At 48.6% G+C, this 17390-nt stretch overlaps 1 protein-coding gene across 4 annotated transcripts in view; it reads left to right on the forward strand.

The window, feature by feature from the left end:
• Positions 1 to 17390, forward strand: part of P3H2 (prolyl 3-hydroxylase 2) — a 120231-nt gene that overhangs the window by 89164 nt on the left and 13677 nt on the right. For all 4 annotated transcript variants that reach the window (XM_074963349.1, XM_074963353.1, XM_074963350.1 and 1 more), the window contains exons 2-8: positions 225 to 371; positions 1933 to 2122; positions 7573 to 7704; positions 9732 to 9874; positions 10956 to 11045; positions 12362 to 12402; positions 13946 to 14040. In XM_074963349.1, the coding sequence (XP_074819450.1) occupies positions 225 to 371; positions 1933 to 2122; positions 7573 to 7704; positions 9732 to 9874; positions 10956 to 11045; positions 12362 to 12402; positions 13946 to 14040 (838 nt within the window). The remainder of the gene's footprint in view (positions 1 to 224; positions 372 to 1932; positions 2123 to 7572; positions 7705 to 9731; positions 9875 to 10955; positions 11046 to 12361; positions 12403 to 13945; positions 14041 to 17390) is intronic.

Below are 17390 nucleotides of genomic sequence, written 5' to 3' on the forward strand. Positions count from 1 at the left end.
CCAGTCCCTGCTTTTGGCCATTGATGCACCCTTAGGACAGATGAAATGGCAGGATTTCCTCCCTGTGTTCAGCGGCAGTGGTAGCTTGGTCCCAAATGCCCCCGGAATGCTGAGCAGTGGTAGGTGGTGAAAGAAATCTTGAGTGTGGTGCCTTCATATGGAGAGCGGTTCTGGCTTGTGTTAGCAGGGCACTTACCAGCTGCCTGTTTCTTCCCTTGTTTTAGCTGAACCAGCTGGAGGAGGCAGCAGATGCAGCTCACACCTTCTTCATGGCAAACCCTGAGCACATGGAAATGCAGCAGGACATTGAGAACTACAAAACCATGGCTGGGAAGGTCCATCTGGTTGATCGAGAGGCCAAGCCGCACATGGTGAGTTTGGGAAACCAGCTCTGTCCACTGAGCTGGACACGTATGTCAAGTGTCAGCCAGCTTGGGGAAGAGTTTTGGGCCTGGAGGAAGGTAACACGGGCTACTGGCCAAGCTCGGTTGGATGGCGTTTACAATGCTGTGACGTGAGCTCGTGCTAGCTAGAGAATATCGGGGTGTGAGCCTTTGGCCATGTCTATGCTGGGCATTAGAAAGGCAGCATTTGTCAATTCCCACCCCATAGCATCTGCCTGGCTGCGCCATTACCCTGTGCATAGCCAAGAGATAACCAGTGTCTCTGATTTATGTCAGTAAACATAGACTTGGTAGCATGATCATTTTGCATTCATTTACACTTCCATTCAGGCGTCTGTGCACCTGTATTTTCACTGTAGTCCAGCCATATGCATTTAGCCAGGGCACTTATTCACCCACCTGTTTTATCCATGTACATCCAAGGCAATGCATCAAATGTGCAATTCTCAGGGCTAAGCTCTAGCTGGCAGTGGACATGCCAGTGTTCTCTGGTCGTGACGGTTCAACTGGAAAACAAATCTGTCAGAATTCCCTTTTGTTTTCGGATGCGTGTCCTCTTGGAGCTGACTGCACATCCTCGGTTATACGTATCCCCTGTCGTATGCCCGGTGACGCAACCCTCCAACCTGTCCTCTCCGTAGAGGAGCTGCTGACTCACACGCTGACTGCTTTCAGTATCTGCAATGGCCTGGTTTGACGGACGGCTCAGTAAATGGCTCTCTCACATTTACATGGGGGCTGGGTTCTCCAGACCCCCTGAGATGTACCCAGCACAGGATGGTATGGGTGAGGTGGGGGCGACAAAAGGGGATTTAAGCCATCTTCATTCCCGGACTGATCCAGAGCGCAAGTGTCTCTCTTTTCCCAGCTATGCCAATGCTGGGAGAAGTACCAGTGTTATGTCAGGTCCATGAGCATGATCCAAAGCCCATTGAAGCCAATGGAAAAACTCCCATTGACTCAGTAAGGTCTTGCATATGGCCGATGTTATCTGGTAGTGCCCAGGCGGTTAAGCCAGCTTTACAACTGCTTTATGAAGCAACCAAAATGAACCCAAAAACTGGGCTCGTCGCAGTCACTGGTTAATGATTTCGTAGCGCTCTGGAGAATTTACACACAGGAGGTTCGTTAAGCAAACATCACTGTTCATTCAGCATAATGTGCAGTTCTACAGGATTCTCTTTTAGACCAGTGTGCCACATGGGCACTGATTTAATCCCAGCGTTACAGCACCTACCTGATTTAGGAGCCCAAGTCTTACTTTCAAAAGGGGTTAGGCACTTGGGAACCTAAATCCCTTTGACAGTCAAGGCTGTTCAGGCTCCAGAGTGCCTAAATCCTTTTTGAAAATGAGACTTAGGATCCTAAATCTGGTAGGCGTGGGTGGCGATGCTGTGCACGGCAGTGCCTATACACTTGTAAATCTTTGGGCCTCACTGCCGGGCACGTGGCCTGTGTCTGTACATGTTTGGACCTGGTTCCCAGCTGCCTGGTTCCCAGCTAATGAGCCTGTCGGGCTTCTTTGCAGGAGAACTACAGTGCAGGGGTGAAGCACTATGATCAAGAAGAATACGTGCTGGCCATCGAGTCCTTGGAGCGAGCGCTGCGGGGCTACTACACCGCAGATGTGGAGTGCCGGGTCATGTGCGAGGGGCCTCAGCGGTTCGAGGAGTACGAGTACTTGGAGTATAAAGCTGACCTCTATGAAGCAATTGCAGGTGAGGTCTCGAACCAATCCCCAAGTCCCTTTAAGACACTGGACATGTATGTGCCTTGGCTCCTGGGGTGTTTTTAACTATAAACTTTAACACCGTTGCTGAATTTGGCAAAGCAGCTTCCCTTCAACAACCAGCAGCGCTGAAGTGTAAAGCCAGCTGGGACCCAGGGACTCCTCCTTTTAATCCTGAATTGAAAACCATCTCCTTCAGTGGGCTTGGGGCTCACGTTCAGAGGTGCTGAGCACCTGCAATTTTCATTGATTACAGTTAATGTTATGGGTGCTCAGCGCTTCTGAAAATCAGGTCCTCCACCTCTCTGCCTCCATTTTCCCCTCCACCAAAGGGGGACATTAACATCTGCCTTACCAGCGTGCTGCATGGCCGTGCACTAGCTAGCTGTGTGTAAAGTGTTTTAAAGGTGCTAAGGGGTCTAGAACAATGTGCATAAGGACACAAGACTGAAGAAACCTCCTGGATCATAGCTAGGGCCCTGTCAATTTCACGGTCGTACGATTTATGATTTTTTAAATGTCCTTATTTCAGCTATTTGAATCTGAAATTTCATGGTGTTGTAATTGTAGGGGTCCTGGTCCAAAAGGAAGTTGTGGGGTGGTCGCAAGGTTATTGTCGGGGCGGGGGGGTGCAGTACTGCTACCCTTACTTCTGCGCTGCTGCTGGGGGCGATGCTGCCTTCAGAGCCGGGCGGCTGGAGAGCGGTGGCTGCTGGCCGGGAGCCCAGCTCTGAAGGCAGAGCCGTCCCCAGCAGCAGCGCAGAAGGAAGGATGGCACGGTACGGTATTGCCACCCTTACTTCTGCACTGCTGCCTGCATAGCTGGGCCCTCGGTCAGCAGCCGCCACGCTCTGGCCGCCCAGCTCTGAAGGCAGTGGAGAAGTAAGGGTGGTAACACTGCAACCCCCACTAATATAACCTTGTGGCCCCCTCACCCTCCGCCAGCCCCCTTTTGGGTCAGGACCCCCAGTTTGGGAAACGCTGGTCTCTCCCGTGAAATCTGTAAAGTATAGGGTAAAAGCACAGAAAGGGCCAGATTTCAGGAAGGGAGACCAGATTTCATGGGCCGTGACGTGGTTTTCATGGCCGTAAATTTGGTAGGGCCCTAGTCAGAGTCCAGTGCCCTGCCGTTGAAGGCAGCTCTGTCACATGACCTCATTCATAAACTTAGCATGCTCCATCTTAAAACTAGCTAGGTTTCGTGCCCACCAAATACTGATTGGAAGGCTGTTTCTGAACCTGTGCATGCAGGGGTCCAACTTTATCCCTGAAGTCCATGATGAGTCTGCATCTGAATTTCACGACTGGTCCCTGTCACTGTAACAGGCTGAACCAAAACCCCCAAACGTCAGATTCTGCCAATTGTGCACTTGCTGACCTGCTCCAAAGTCTGGCACGCAGGAGCCTGGAGTTGGGAGCAAGGAGGCCCCTGTGTCAGGATAATGTGTTCACAACCCAGTGAGTGATAACAGCTCGACATTGCCCTTCTATAGCTCTTTCCAGCTGAGGGATCTAAAAGCATTGTGCAAACGTTGCATAGCACCCCGGGGAGAGGAATTACCACCCTGTTTATAAAGAGGGGGAAACGGGGGCACAGAGAGGAAGCAGCTTGCCCGTGATCAGTCAGCGAGTCATTGGCAGAGTCAAGAATGGAACACAGAACTCCTGGCTCCCAGTCCTGTACTTTTACCGACATGAGCATCCTACCTTCCAGCTGCCTAGACTTCCTGAGATCGGGAGGGCTGCACAGCTGGGTCCCAGGACAGGCAGGAATGATAAACAGGCCCAGCACACTTCATCCCTTGTTTTCATCAGGTAGGTAGGTAGGGAGGGAAGGATTTTGCCAGGTCATATTCTGAACAGCTCATTGTCTGAAAAGGCCGGGACACTGGCGAAAAAAAATAGTATAGATGCTAGAATAATGCAGAAGAGGCAAAGAATTACTAGAGATTAGAAACCTGTGCAGGGAATTGAACACTGCTGCTCTACTGTCCTTTGATTTGCATGTGTGGCCCTGAGCAAGGCAGGGTTAAGTGGGAGCCCTCTCTCCATAAACTTAATTGCCTGTAATTAGCAGTAAGGGAAAGCATAACAATACATTTGAGCCCACTTGGCCTCAGAAGTCTCATATATCTGTAGTTGGCTGTCAGCTCTGAGAGCTGATGCATGGTTTTGGGGGGGGATTGTTTTTCTTCTGCTGCTATGGAAAATATTTCCATTCAAATGCAGATTAGTTTTTATTTGTGTCAAAACTCATTTGCTAATACAAAGTCAAGAGCCTAACTGAGAGCAATGAGATGGGAAACCACGAGCACAACAAGAGGGAAGACTCTTTGCCTGATTATTTATCGATTGATCGTTTTTGGAACGAGACAGCAGATTGTTTGTTTGTTTTTTAATATTTACTCATGCAAGAAAAAAAGAGACGTTTTCAAAGTCCTGATCTGCAGGTAGATTTCATACCTGTATGTCAGTTAGGGATGTCATTCCCCACTCCCAACCCCAGCCAATGTAGATACACCAGTACATACCCTAGTGTAGATATAGTTATAGTGGCATAAAGGTGTCTTCTTCTGGAATATCTTCTTCCCCTTTCCATACGGGAATAAGCTATCGCAGTGTAAGCACCTTTTTATAACTGTGTAACTCTATCCGTACTAGGAGGCTTGTATTGCTTTGACTATACCAACATAGTTAAAACTACACCGGTATAATGAAAGTACCACTTTTGTGTGCAGATAAGCCCTAAGAGTCTCTGTGTGATAGGCTAACACCGCTCTGCCATCCATCCTCTCAGGTTACCTATACCAAACCCTGGGCATCATCATGCATGAGACCAGGAAAATCTGCAGCTCCTCCTGCCCCTGGAGCATGCGCCCAGAGACCAGCACTGCTGAGTTCCCACCTCTTTCCAAACAGAGGGTTCTTTGCTGTAAGTCCCGAGGAGACAGTCCTAGCGTCAGACAGCTTTGATCACCTCCTTTGGGGAGATCATTTGGCAAAGCTGCAGCTGGGACTCATTCAAAGTTGGCAAAACTCATGCTGGTTTAGTGCACGTATGTTGCTCTCGCTGCGCTCAGTGGCTTTGTGCTCTGCTGGCAATTGCATGTGTTTGGGGGGGGGGGTCGTTTGGGGAATAGTCAGAGCAGCAACAGAATCAGGTCGTACCGGGAGGAAGAGGAGCGTCGCCGTGACGTTAGTGAAAGGTGCTAGGCTTGGAGCTCTGGAGAGTGAAGCCCCGGAGCAGATAAAGTGTGGGCAGTGCAACCTCCCTTCACCCTGTTTCTCACAATGGACGCGGAGGGACCTCATCTAGACTGAGAAGATTCTTCCATGTCCTTGGCCAGCTCAGCCCTTGGCCTTGCTGCCTACTGGAGCCAGTGGTGTGAATGGTTTTTGTGATGCTGTCCATTGGGAACTTGAGAATGACCAAGAAACTCCCTTCCCAGAGGCCACTGAACAGCCATCACATGGGAAAGGTTTTCAGTTCTCACTGAGACTTAAATCCATGACCAGGAGGCGAAAGAGTTTATAGCCCGTTACCAATTCCCAGAGCCATCCAGCCACCCATAGAAACCAGCTTGACTGGAGCAGCTTGGCAAAATAACGTAGACTCCCGTTGCTGTTACTTGTCTTTCTACAGAGGACTGAGAGTGATACATGACAGGATGTCTTACTCCATAATTTACTGACAGGTCTCTGGTTCCCAGCCTCATTATATTTAGTGGAAAGAGGGAATTCTGATGCTACTGAGAAAATGGTTTTAAGTTTCTTCAAAACCATGTTTCATTTCCTATCCTGAGCTATTTTGTGGTGCTGCCACTCTCCACCCCAGAGGTGGCTGCATTTCAATGGCAGGTAATGATTCCTGCACGATTGCCGTAAAGTTTTGAAGGACGCTTTGAGAGCATTGAGGGGAAGCACTGTATGTCAGTGATGATTGATATTAGGATTTGCTGCCAACCTTCAGATCTAGGATGCTCCCAGTAGGTTTAAAGTTTAGCTTTCCCCTCCCCCACTCTCTCTTTAGTGCACGATGCAGAGTGTCTGGGAAATCAAATGTCCACTCACGCTAACAGTTCTTTGAATCCCCAGAGCAAGATGGGGCCTGTTTTGAGTTTCCACTTGATTTCAATGCAAATTCATAAAGCCAGCGTTTTGGCAGCTCGGGGGAGCGCTCTGGTAGCAGAGCTCATGTTTTGTTTCAAACCTATGTTTGTTCCTTAAAGATTTTAATTGCATACAGAGACACAGCAAGCAAAGTCGATTTGTAAGTACATTGCAGAAAAGGTCCCAAAGTGGAATCAGATGTCCGCTTTGGCTCGTACTGTGTGCTGTCACCAGTTAGAAATCTTGTTTATGGCAGATGCTTGCCATTCAGTTAAATTAACTAGAGAAATGTGTCCTCTTTAAGAAGCGATGAACAGAAGGGTTCTGTCGATAGCATTCCTCCCCCTAATATTATTAGTACACATTCCGTCCGGCTTAGCTTGAATGGTTGCATTGAATTTCCCAGCCTGGCTTGCAGCAGTATTAATCTCAAACTGTCACTCAGTTGGGATGTGTCCCGTATTGTGCGTTCTGCTGTTGCAATAGAGAAAGGATCAAAGATCCAGTTCTTAAGTCTTTTGAAAGAGTGCTCCCACAGAAGTATATTCCGCTGTCAAGGGGGGAAATTGAACACAGGAAATTATGGGCTGTGCATCAGTCAGAACTTTCGAATAGAGCCTGTTATTTTATAGATTAGTCTCCAAAAGGAAGCAGTGGAAACCTTGTTGCAAGACCCATTTAAAAATGGTTTGAACAAACCACTGGAAAATATGTAGTAGAGAGCAATCTTACCCTGTTCCTCACCCGATTGGCTAGATGACTTCATAAGTCTTTCACATCTCAGGTTTCTTTGATCTCCTTCTTGGTGTCCCTCCGAGTTTTGACCCTCCGAGTCTGACAACTTCTGTTGATTCCCATTGCAAAGATCTCTCAAGAGGCCTATTGTATGTTGAGGTGGCTTTGCTGTGGCTTTAGACAGAAATAGTGGTTTCTGCAGTACAGTCTCTCCTCACCATGTGTGCAAAATTAACACCCTTGGAAATTAACACAAAGTAAAACATCAGACACCTACAACCAAGCTGTGCCCGAAGACTATGTGCTTGCAAGATGTTCAAGACCTGAGTTGAGTTATGAGTCCTGTTAGAAAGGAATATGACAGAAGGCCCAGATATTGGGCATGGACAGCATGTTCCCGTAAGTTGCTGAGCACCCTTATGTCCCACTGACTTCTCAGAATATACTCAGCAGCTTACGGGATGGGGCCCCTGTGTCTTTGATCTATTTGTGCCATGAAAGTTGGTCTCCATAAACCCAGCTGAGCTCATCTCTCAAGAGCTGATCATCAGCCTTCTGAGCACAGACATTGTCATATCGCTCTCTCCCTTGCAGATCACTACATGCAGATCCTGGTGTGTCAACATGAGTGTGTCCGAGAACTTGCCACCCGTCCTGGGCGTTTATCACCCATTGAGAACTACCTTCCTCTCCATTATGACTACTTGCAGTTTGCCTATTACAGAGGTAAAGCTGGGCTTCTCCATTTTTAGCAGCCCTTGCTTGCTTTTGTTACTCTTTTTGGGTTAGTGGGGACTGCTTTAGTTGGGGATTTAAATATTCTCCTGTAGGGTGTATGCCATCACAACGTAATGGCACTGGCTAGCTTATGAAAGGAGACTCAAAGAGCTTGGCTTGTTTAGCCTAACCAAACAAAGTCTATAGGGAGATCTGATTGTTCTCTATAAATACATCAGAGGGATAAATGCCAGGAAGGGAGAGGAGTAATTTAAGTTAAGTGCCAATGTGGGCACAAGAACAAATGGACGTAAACTGGCCATCAACAAGTTTAGGCTCAAAATTAGACAAAGGTTTCTAACCATCAGAGGCGTGAAGTTCTGGAGCAGCCTCCCAAGGAGAGCAGTGGGGGCAAAAAAACTAACTGGCTCCCAGACTGAGCTTGATAAGTGTATGGAGGGGATGGTATGATGAGACTGCCTACGATGGCATGTGGCCCATTGGCAGCTGCCAGTAACAAAAATCCCCGCTGGCTGGAGATGGGACAGTAGATGGGGAGGGCTCTGAGGTACTGCAGAGAATTCTTTCCCAGGTATCTGCCTGGTGGGTCTTTCCCACATGTTCAGGGTCTAACCAATCACCGTATTTGGGGTCTAGGACTTTTCCCCCAGGTCAGATTGGCAGAGACCTCTGCAGCCTGGGGTGTAGGTCACTTGCTGGTTTAAACTAGTGTAAATGGTGGATTCTCTGTAACTTGAAGTCTTTAAACCATGACTTGAGGGCTTCAGTAACTCAGCCAGAAGTTGGGGGTCTATTTCAGGAGCGGGTGAGGTTATGTGGGCTGCAGTGTGTAGGAAGTCAGACTAGAATAGATGGTCCCTTCTGACATTAGTCTATGAGAGCATGAGAACCAGAAAATAAATCCAGTTAAAAACAGAGTGGAAGAGCCCTGCCTAGTGTTACTCTCCAAGCTGAATGAAGTGCAAAGAGTGAAGGGCCAGATTTTTAAAGGTTATTTAGGTGCCTAAATAGGCACCGGGTGGGGGAGTTAGATGCCAATGCACGGTTGAAAATCCCACTGTGTGCTTATCTGTGTCTTTAGCCCCTAAATAAGCTTTAAAAAGTCTGGCTCTAAGTGCTTTTATAAAAAGCAGCATCACCAGCCTTATTTGCTCACAACCAACCACCACAAACTCATGAGATTGGCTTAACAATCATGAGATTCTTTTTTTAATGATACCTTTTGGGATCTTTTATTTGGCTTTCTGGGCTCTGAGCCTTTGGAGTTTGTGTTTCTGAGCTTTTTTACTGCAAACGCTAGGGCTATAAACTTCTCTTTTAACAAAAGGTAAACTGAGAATCTCCTGTAATAACCTAAAATAAACACCAAAGATCGCGAGAGTCGAAACAAAATCGCGAGCATTGGCAAGACCATAGAAGTAATTACTTGTGCTTATTGTCGATAGTAAAACAACATGTAGGATAAGACAATGGTCTGTTTATTAAAAGCACCTACAATCGGTGTCCTAGAGAGGAATATACTAAGAGCCCGAGAAGAGGAAAATAAGCAAATGTGGCAATACAACATGAGAATCATAAATCCGACTTAAAACTGGGAGCTTGCTCATTTCTCATATTCACTGATTTCCATCACCCTTATTTTCTCTCAGGGACTGTGGTCTGCTGCTGATTCCGGGCTTCTGTCCTAGCTCTGTCCCCTGATTTGCTGGGTGGCCTTGGAAAAGCCACATAACTTCTCTGTGCCTCGGTTTCCCCCTATGTAAAATTGAGACAATAAGACAGAGCTGTTTCAGAGGGCTGTGGTGGAGCTGATTCATAAATGTCTGTCATGAGCCTGGGGGCCATCAGGTGAAAGTCTGTACGAGTGAAAAGTCTCATCCATCCGTCTCTGGCTGGCTTCTTTCTTATCTCTCCTCCTAGTTAGCTGCAACACACCTGTCACCCCTGAGTCCCCTGGATCGGTCATGCCATGTAGTCTCCATGCCGTCCCCAACCTCTGCTCTGCTCCCTTGCAGTTGGCGAGTACATGAAAGCCCTAGAATGTGCCAAGTCCTACCTCCTTTTCCACCCGGACGATGAAGCTGTCTTGGAGAACGCGGATTATTACAAGAGCCTTTTGGAAGAGGCTATGGACCCGGAGACCATCAAACCCAGAGAGGTAAGAATACATAAATGTATTGAAATTACCCTGCACGGCACCACAACTGAAGCATTGTTTGGAAGTAGCTCAACTGATGCAGCAATTTGGCAATCTCCTAGTACCATCACCGATGTTGAGGAAAGGTTAAAGGATTGTGGCCAGGTGGCTCTCTTGGTCACGTTCGGGATTAATGCCAGTGGCTGGTGTGACCGTTTTTAGCCAAATGACAACCAAGCAGGGGGGATGCGATGCCCACGTAGGTGTATGGCCCAAGGAGGGAGAGGGATTGTTTAGGAGGACAGGAGTAGGAGCAGTGTGATGAAATAGGGTAAGGAGCATCCGGAGAACTCCAGACAGTCCCGGCTGTTAGTCAACTGGGGAAGTGGTGAAAGCCAGTCTCACCACTTGAGTCATTTAAAGCTAGACTGGGTAAAGCACTCCAAACTGTTCTGCAGGGAACAGCTCTGCAGTAAGTGGGGTGGGGATTAGCCTTGTGTCAGATGACGAAACAGGACTTATTGAGTCACCACTGGAGGAAATGTCTTTCTAGCGATAATTTTCCCATAGTGGGTCCCTTTCCCATGCTGGAGAATGTTCCCGTCACAGCCCTGAGAGACATCTCCTCCTGCCAGAGCTGGAAGTATCTTAAATACTTATCTGGCTCCGATTTGCATAGTGCCCCACAATCGGTAAGGAATTTAGCCTCACAACAGCCCTCTGCAGTAGGGCAGGGCTGTTATGCCCGTGTACAGAGGGGAAGGAGGGGTGCAGAGAACCTGAGGCCTGGTCTACACCTAAAATTTAGGTTGACCTAGCTTCTTTGCTTAGGGGTATGAAAAATTCACACCTCTGAGAGACATCGTTCAGCCGACCTAAACCCCAGTGTAGATGCCGTTTGGTTGTTTCTTCCAGCAATCTTGGTACTGCCTCTCGGGGCTGGGGCGGTTCCTCCAGCTACGGAAAACCCCTTCCATCGCTGTGGCAAGTGTCTGCACTTGTAGCCTCAGTGAACCGCCCGCGGTCATGCAGGAATCCTGAATTGGAGGCTCATGCCCTGACCAGCCTCACGCTTCCTTCTCCCTTCCCTCGGCTATTGCAGGAGGCTGTCAAGTTTCTGAGGCGTCATAAGCTGGAGTCTGACCTCTTGCAGACGGGAGCAACTGGCCTGGGATTCGCATACACTGAGCCGGTAATGACATGTAGCTCTTCCTTGCCATTGCAGGTTGTTAGTTCCAAACTTTGCCGCCTGATTTCAGTCCGGTTTTCTGTCCCCATTAGCAAGGCCAAGCGTGTGAAGTGAGGGATGAGGTATGTCTCAAAGCAGTCTATCAACGTCCGTTTAAGTCCAGAAGAATGTATTGGCCTGACAAGCCATACAGGTGTTACCAGTGTGTAACAGAGACAGACCCCACTTGTTAGACCCCGGTCACTGTAGTAGCTGGCTGTCTCACATTCTTTAATATGGGCCCCTTTTCAGTCTAGTTACAGACCTTTCAGTGACGCTCGTCATGGTTTTGTCATCTGTGAAGCACTCAGTTAAAGAACTAAACCTCCCAGCATTCTTGTCTACTGGGGAAGTCATGTTAGCCATGTTTTGCTGTTGGGGAAACTGAGGCAGACACAGAGAGGCTAAGTAACTTGCCCAAGGGTACACAGGAAGGCTGTGGCAGAGTAGAGAATTGAACATGGGCCCCAGGCCAGTGTGTTAGCCATTGAACCATCCTTTGTAAGCAACTGAAGTAATGGATTTGCAGATTAGAGAACATCCTGAATGCCACTGGACTGCGACAGTGCTCCAAAGCCATGCACCCATGACTCCACCCATGTGGAAGTGCAGAGTGGAATATGCATGCAGATTCTTCACTCCTTTCCCTTCTGCCTCACCTTTTCTTTGGGAGAACCAATGCCACAGCCGTTACGTGGGCTTTGTGCCATTTGCTGACACTGTGACCTGTGCACCTTTCCCTCACATGTGGGGAGAAGGGATGGTCCTGATAGAGATACGAGGATCTGAACCCTCTCAGAGCAGTTTGAATGTCGATGTAGACGTCATAGCATGGCTTGTCTCTGTAATGCCTGGATTCTGAACATCGCTAGACTAGGGGAATGCTGACGTTCGCATCTCGGCCCCATCTCTAGGGTGCCGTGGAGTAGGTCAGAGCTGCTAACGTAGTCTGGTTTGTTGCTTGCCCTTCCTGTCGAGATCAGCGAGTTGCAACACAAGGCCCACTGCCTGTGGTTTGGCATCGCTGGATGGAGAAAAGCGTGTGCGTGTGTGTGAGGCAGAGAGACCACTGCAGAGACGGTCCGAGAAGGGGTGTGTAAACGTGCTCCCCGGGCCACGCCAGCACAGACATCACCTGCGCGTTCCCAGGAAGCTGGTTTTTCTACATTCCCATCTCCAGTGTTTAAAAACTCCAGTGTTTTGTTTTTCCTCCCGAATTGTTTTCGTGGGTCACTTTGATCATTCCGTGTAAAGAACCCGACCCCCCTCTCTTGTTGCAGAGCTACTGGAGTCGCTCCGGTGCCCGTCAGGACGAGCACAGGTAAGTCCCTGACCAAAGGCACGACCTTGTTTTCTGAACTTAGGGTTTCGCAGGAATCAACACAGGGTTTTAAAATGGCCGCTGCTGTGATCGAGAGACCAGTCTGTTTGTTTGCTGAAGAGAGCCGAAGCGGTACCTGATGTTTCTAGTCCTGGACTCCACATATCCCAGCAAGCTCAGTAACTCAGTGGAAACGATGGGTCCCTTTTCCATCTAGTTACAGACCTTTCTGTAGCACTCATCATGGTTTTATCTGAGAGTGTCTCAAACATTCATGAATTAAACCTCCCAACACCCCGATCTAGTAGGGAAACGGTGTTAGCCAGGTTTTACTGATGGGGAAACTGAGGCACGGAGTGCCCAAGTGACTTGATCAAGGCTACCCAACCAGCCAAGAGCTAGAACCCGGATCTCCTCATCCCCAGTGCTGTGTGTGAGTGCGGAGAACATGCTGCTCTCCTTAGAACACAGGGTTCTGAGACGCTCGCATCTCATGCAAAGGATAGCACCTCACCTCCATGCTGGGCCATGGGCGCCGGACTCCTTCAGAGGGGAGAGCATCACCTGTGGAAGCACTCATAGCTTTCCTGCAGCCTGGAGGTGTTCCTGGGAGGTCCTAGCGTGTTTAGCTTGTGAGACCTGATGGGTGCATAGAGCAGGGTGCGGGGCTGCACATGTATCCCTGCAGTGCCTCTGGGTCACAGATAAACTCCACTGGTGAGGCAATATGGCATAGAATCACAGAAGATCAGGGTTGGAAGGGACCTCAGGAGGTCATCTAGTCCCACCCCCTGCTCAAAGCAGGACCAACCCCCAACTAAATCATCCCAGCCAGGGCTTTGTCAAGCCTGACCTTAAAAACCCCCACGGAAGGAGATTCCACCACCTCCCTAGGTATCCCATGCACGGCTGCTGCTCATAAACCTAAGGAACCTGCTCTGGGGAGCTTCAGTCTCTTTCATGTGACTATTTGGTGGCACCTTTCAAAAGCACAAAATACTACCCCAAAGGTTTGGTTTTTGTTTTAAAAAGGCAGTTTGAATGGATTGTGACCCATGACCCCGGGGGCAATCCCGTGGTTCGTTAGGAGCTGTGCTGTTACAGGACAGCACTGGATATTTGAATTATTAAACATGTCTGCCATGCTGTTCTTTTCCTCAAGTGCTAGTTTCTGGTGGTACCGGTTTAGATGTCAAGATCATGCAACCAACATACAAATACTGAGGCCAGCGTTTTCAAAAGTGACTCATGATTTTAGGGACCCGGATACCGTAAAGGGGTCCAGTTTCCAGCAAGTGCAGAACCATGCCCTGCCAAAAAAAATCTGGTCTCTTTTTTGAAGGTGTCTCAGATTGGGCACCCCAAATCCCTACTCTGTTTTGAACAGCGCCTCCTTTCCTTTCCTTTCCTTCCTTTCCGTGTGTGTGTGTGTGTGTGTGTGTGTGTTACTGATTTTTCTGGTGGCTGCAAAAAAAAGCAGCATTCCCAGAATCTGAAACCCACTGAAAACTCATGGTTTTTCTTCTTGTCTCCTGCTCCCCAGAGTCCCCTCGGGTGTTAACAGTGAGCTGGCAGATGGTCCCGCGCTGTCTCTGGGAAAAAAACCTGCACCCAAAATGGATCGAGAGCTGCGGGAGGGTAAGTCTGCGCCAAGGGTCTCCACCCAAACCAGAGGCTTTCTGTGAGCCATGAAGACACGTATTCTGTCACTAGAGGGGATGAAGCCACAGAGTCACATCCTAGTGTCAGCTGTGGGAGTTGCAGTTCTGTTTGTTACAACCATGCGTGACACTGCCAAAGTGAGGGACCTATTGCTTTTGCCATCATGATGCCCTGCAATTAGGGCCTAATTCTGCAAGCTGCTGAGTGCTCTCCACTGAGCTCAGAATTTGGAGATAGGAGACTGGATTAGGTGCTGCTCTGAAATGGAAGTTCCCGTGTTGTGATTTATGCTGATCCTGAGCACTATGTACCCTTAGTGCTCTGTGGCACCTTTCACCTTCCAAACATGGTCTGGCTGTTAATCCTCACACATTACCCCTGGAGGGGAGTATTTTCCCTGTCGCCCGAAGTCGCACACTGAGTGACAGTGAAGCATTAGACTTTTGGGGGAATTCCCAGCTCCCATCCCTTTGCTAGCAGCCCTAGGCCTATCCTCTGATTCCAGTGAGCACTGCATATTTGTTCTCCTTGCTCACAATTTCATATCTTGGCTAAGTTCAAGTTATTTCCTTTTAACGCCTGGTAGGCACATTATCTGCAGGGGTTTCAACTGGTTCAGTGATTGTTTCCCAGTCAGAGAGAATAGCCATCAATTATTATACTAACAGCTGAGCTTTTCCCTCGGATGATTTTGAAATCAGGTGTGCTCTTGCCAAATTCCAAAGCCATTCCTTCGCTTCAAAGCAGCCTGACAGCAAGCCAGCCATAGCAGATCTCCTGTCTCCACCGCTGAGCTGGCTCCATCTTGCTTGCTTGGGAGAGAAAATCATGTCAAATATCAGGACCTTTGCTCTGCTCTTTGGATGGGGCCAGGAGAAGGTTCTGCCCTCTGGCTGTCATTGTAACAAGATCTTGCAAAGTTTCCCGGGTAATCCTGGCCATTGCTCCCTTTGGAAATCATAGTCAGTGGTTGCAGTCAAAAATGATGCAGAGCATTAATAACACTGTGTGATCAAAACTAGAGGAAACCAACATTTGCACTTGCCAGGGCCACATCAGCTACTTGTTCAGATCATCAGCGGCTAAGCCCAGTTTGCGTGCAATGGAGCACATCGCGGCCACCGTCTTCCTTAATATCAAGGCACAACTCTCAGCAGCAACAACTCTCCCCCCTCCTGAGCTGAGTGTCCCGGCAGTCTTGTACCACGTTGCATGTCCCTCCAGGGGCTGCGTTTGGCCCACCGTTGCTGTAAGTGATCAATCTATTGCTCTCAATCCCCGGCACGGCACAAGCAATGTAGGAAAGTCTGGTATTTGAGAGCTTTCAAGCAAGTTGCCTGGTATAAAAGCTAATTGGTTTGTTTTTCTGTTTTTTCTTGCTTTAATTTTTGTGCGAAATTTTCACTTTAGCTGAAATTCTCCAAGTTTTCAGGAAAAAACACGTACCAAAACTAAAAGATTTTCAGTTTCTGTCTTCTCCCCCCCCCTTTTAATTCCCTTTTTACTTTCCGTTTCCAGTGAAAAAAGGAGAGAAGAAAAGGAAGAGAAGGGGGGGCACCAGGAAAAAGGATTGGTTTTTGTTTGTAAAAAATCTGAAAAAATACTCTCCAAAAATTGGAAAAAATGGGTTTTATTTTTCATTCCTTTCAGAGATTTGCCCAGAAAAACCCTTTGTGACAGACTCTGTCCGGGACACATTTGGGACCTGATTCTTTCCTGTCCTGGCTTTGCATAGGCATAATTTCACTGAGCTCAGTGGACTTGCTGCAGATTCCCACATGTGTCATTTAGATCAGAATCTGGGCCCCCACGGTGTCTAGAAAGAAAATGCCAGTGACCTTGTTGCCCCGTTCCATTCCAGCTTGTTTTGACGCACGTACTGCCTGAGATATTGGAGCCCCTCTGCTCATGAGCATATAAAGTCTCGGGACACACTGGAGGCCAAACAAATCATTAGCACAGTCACTGTGTATGTGTGATGTTAGGTTTCCCCTTGATCCCGCTGCCGTTGTAACCACAGGCCCGGGAGGCTGGAGGAGCCGAGCCAAGTACATACCTACGGTGTGATACAAGGATGCAGTGTTTGCACTACAGCTCCCAAGGCGGCTGCTGCAAGTTGGCTGGGTCAGCTCTGTGCAAACCGGCTGTTAGGAACTAAACACATTTGTAAGGCCTTTTATTCCTTCGGGTTTTTTTTTGTTCTTTGATCTTGAGCCACACTGGGCTCCTCTCTGCCAGGATAAACATCCCAATGTTGTAGGGTCAGCCCTGGCAGACGCCAAAGCCAGCCAACACATCACGAGCCTCTCCAGAAAATACTGCTCTTGAGGATGGGCTCCCAGAGCACCGGGAGGAAAGGGACGGCAGCTTCAGCTTCTCCACGCACCAAGCCACCTCCTGCCATCCTCGTTTCAGCCCTGGCCACACGGGGTGCAAAGATCATATTTGTTTTGAGCTAAGCGTTCACCTGGCTTTGAAGTTACAGGCAAACCTTAATTCACTCGAATTCAGGTTTAACTGAAGATTGGTTGTGTCCCCTGAGCCTGGAGAGGGCACGAAGCAGGGCAGGAAGGGATGAGGATTGCCAAAGTTAGCCGAACTCCCCAACGTTAGCGTTACTCCAGAAGCTGCTGGTTTCATTGCCTGTGATGGGGTGTGCGCATGGTTTCCCCAGTCCTGAACGTGATGTGGAGCTGCGTTGCTGCAAGGCTTAGAGGCTCCACAGGGCTAGAGCTGCTGGGCTCTGCAGGAATGGAGCTGCTGGTTCTCCAAACAGCTGATCCTCAGAAGGTCTTGGTGTCTCCTGAGAATTTGAGGACTTGGGTTTTGCCTCTGAACTCTGATGCCAAACTCCTTTGGGTTGGCCACCCCCGTTTGTGCACAAAGTTGGCCAGAGGATTGATTGAATGAATCTCGGAGCACATATTAGCTGTCAGAACTAATACGGCTCCTTTTTATTTTTGGCTGCAAGTGATCTGTTGTAACTGTAGCATACAGTTGGCATCATTCGTGGCTTTCCCCAGCGGATGGCTGGAATTACAAAAATATCGCCAAAAATTAAAAGCCTCCCAAAGGGACAACCATTATGGCTCCACTCCTGAATGGCGTGGGGTGGGGATTAGTAATAAAATCAAGGGATTAGGGACAGAGCCTTTCACTGCTTGGGACCATTGGTCTGACTCAGCTCCATGGAACTTGCATGGAAAGCTCCCCACTGATTTATGGTCAGTAGATCAGGCCCCAAATCTTGTTCACTTTACTCCCAGAAGGACTCCTGTTAGCTTCCACTGGTTGTTCCCTTGGGTGAAGCAAGCAGAACTGAGCCC

This window comes from Natator depressus, chromosome 9 (assembly GCF_965152275.1).
Source record: "Natator depressus isolate rNatDep1 chromosome 9, rNatDep2.hap1, whole genome shotgun sequence".
In the NCBI taxonomy this organism is placed as follows: Eukaryota; Metazoa; Chordata; order Testudines; family Cheloniidae; genus Natator; species Natator depressus.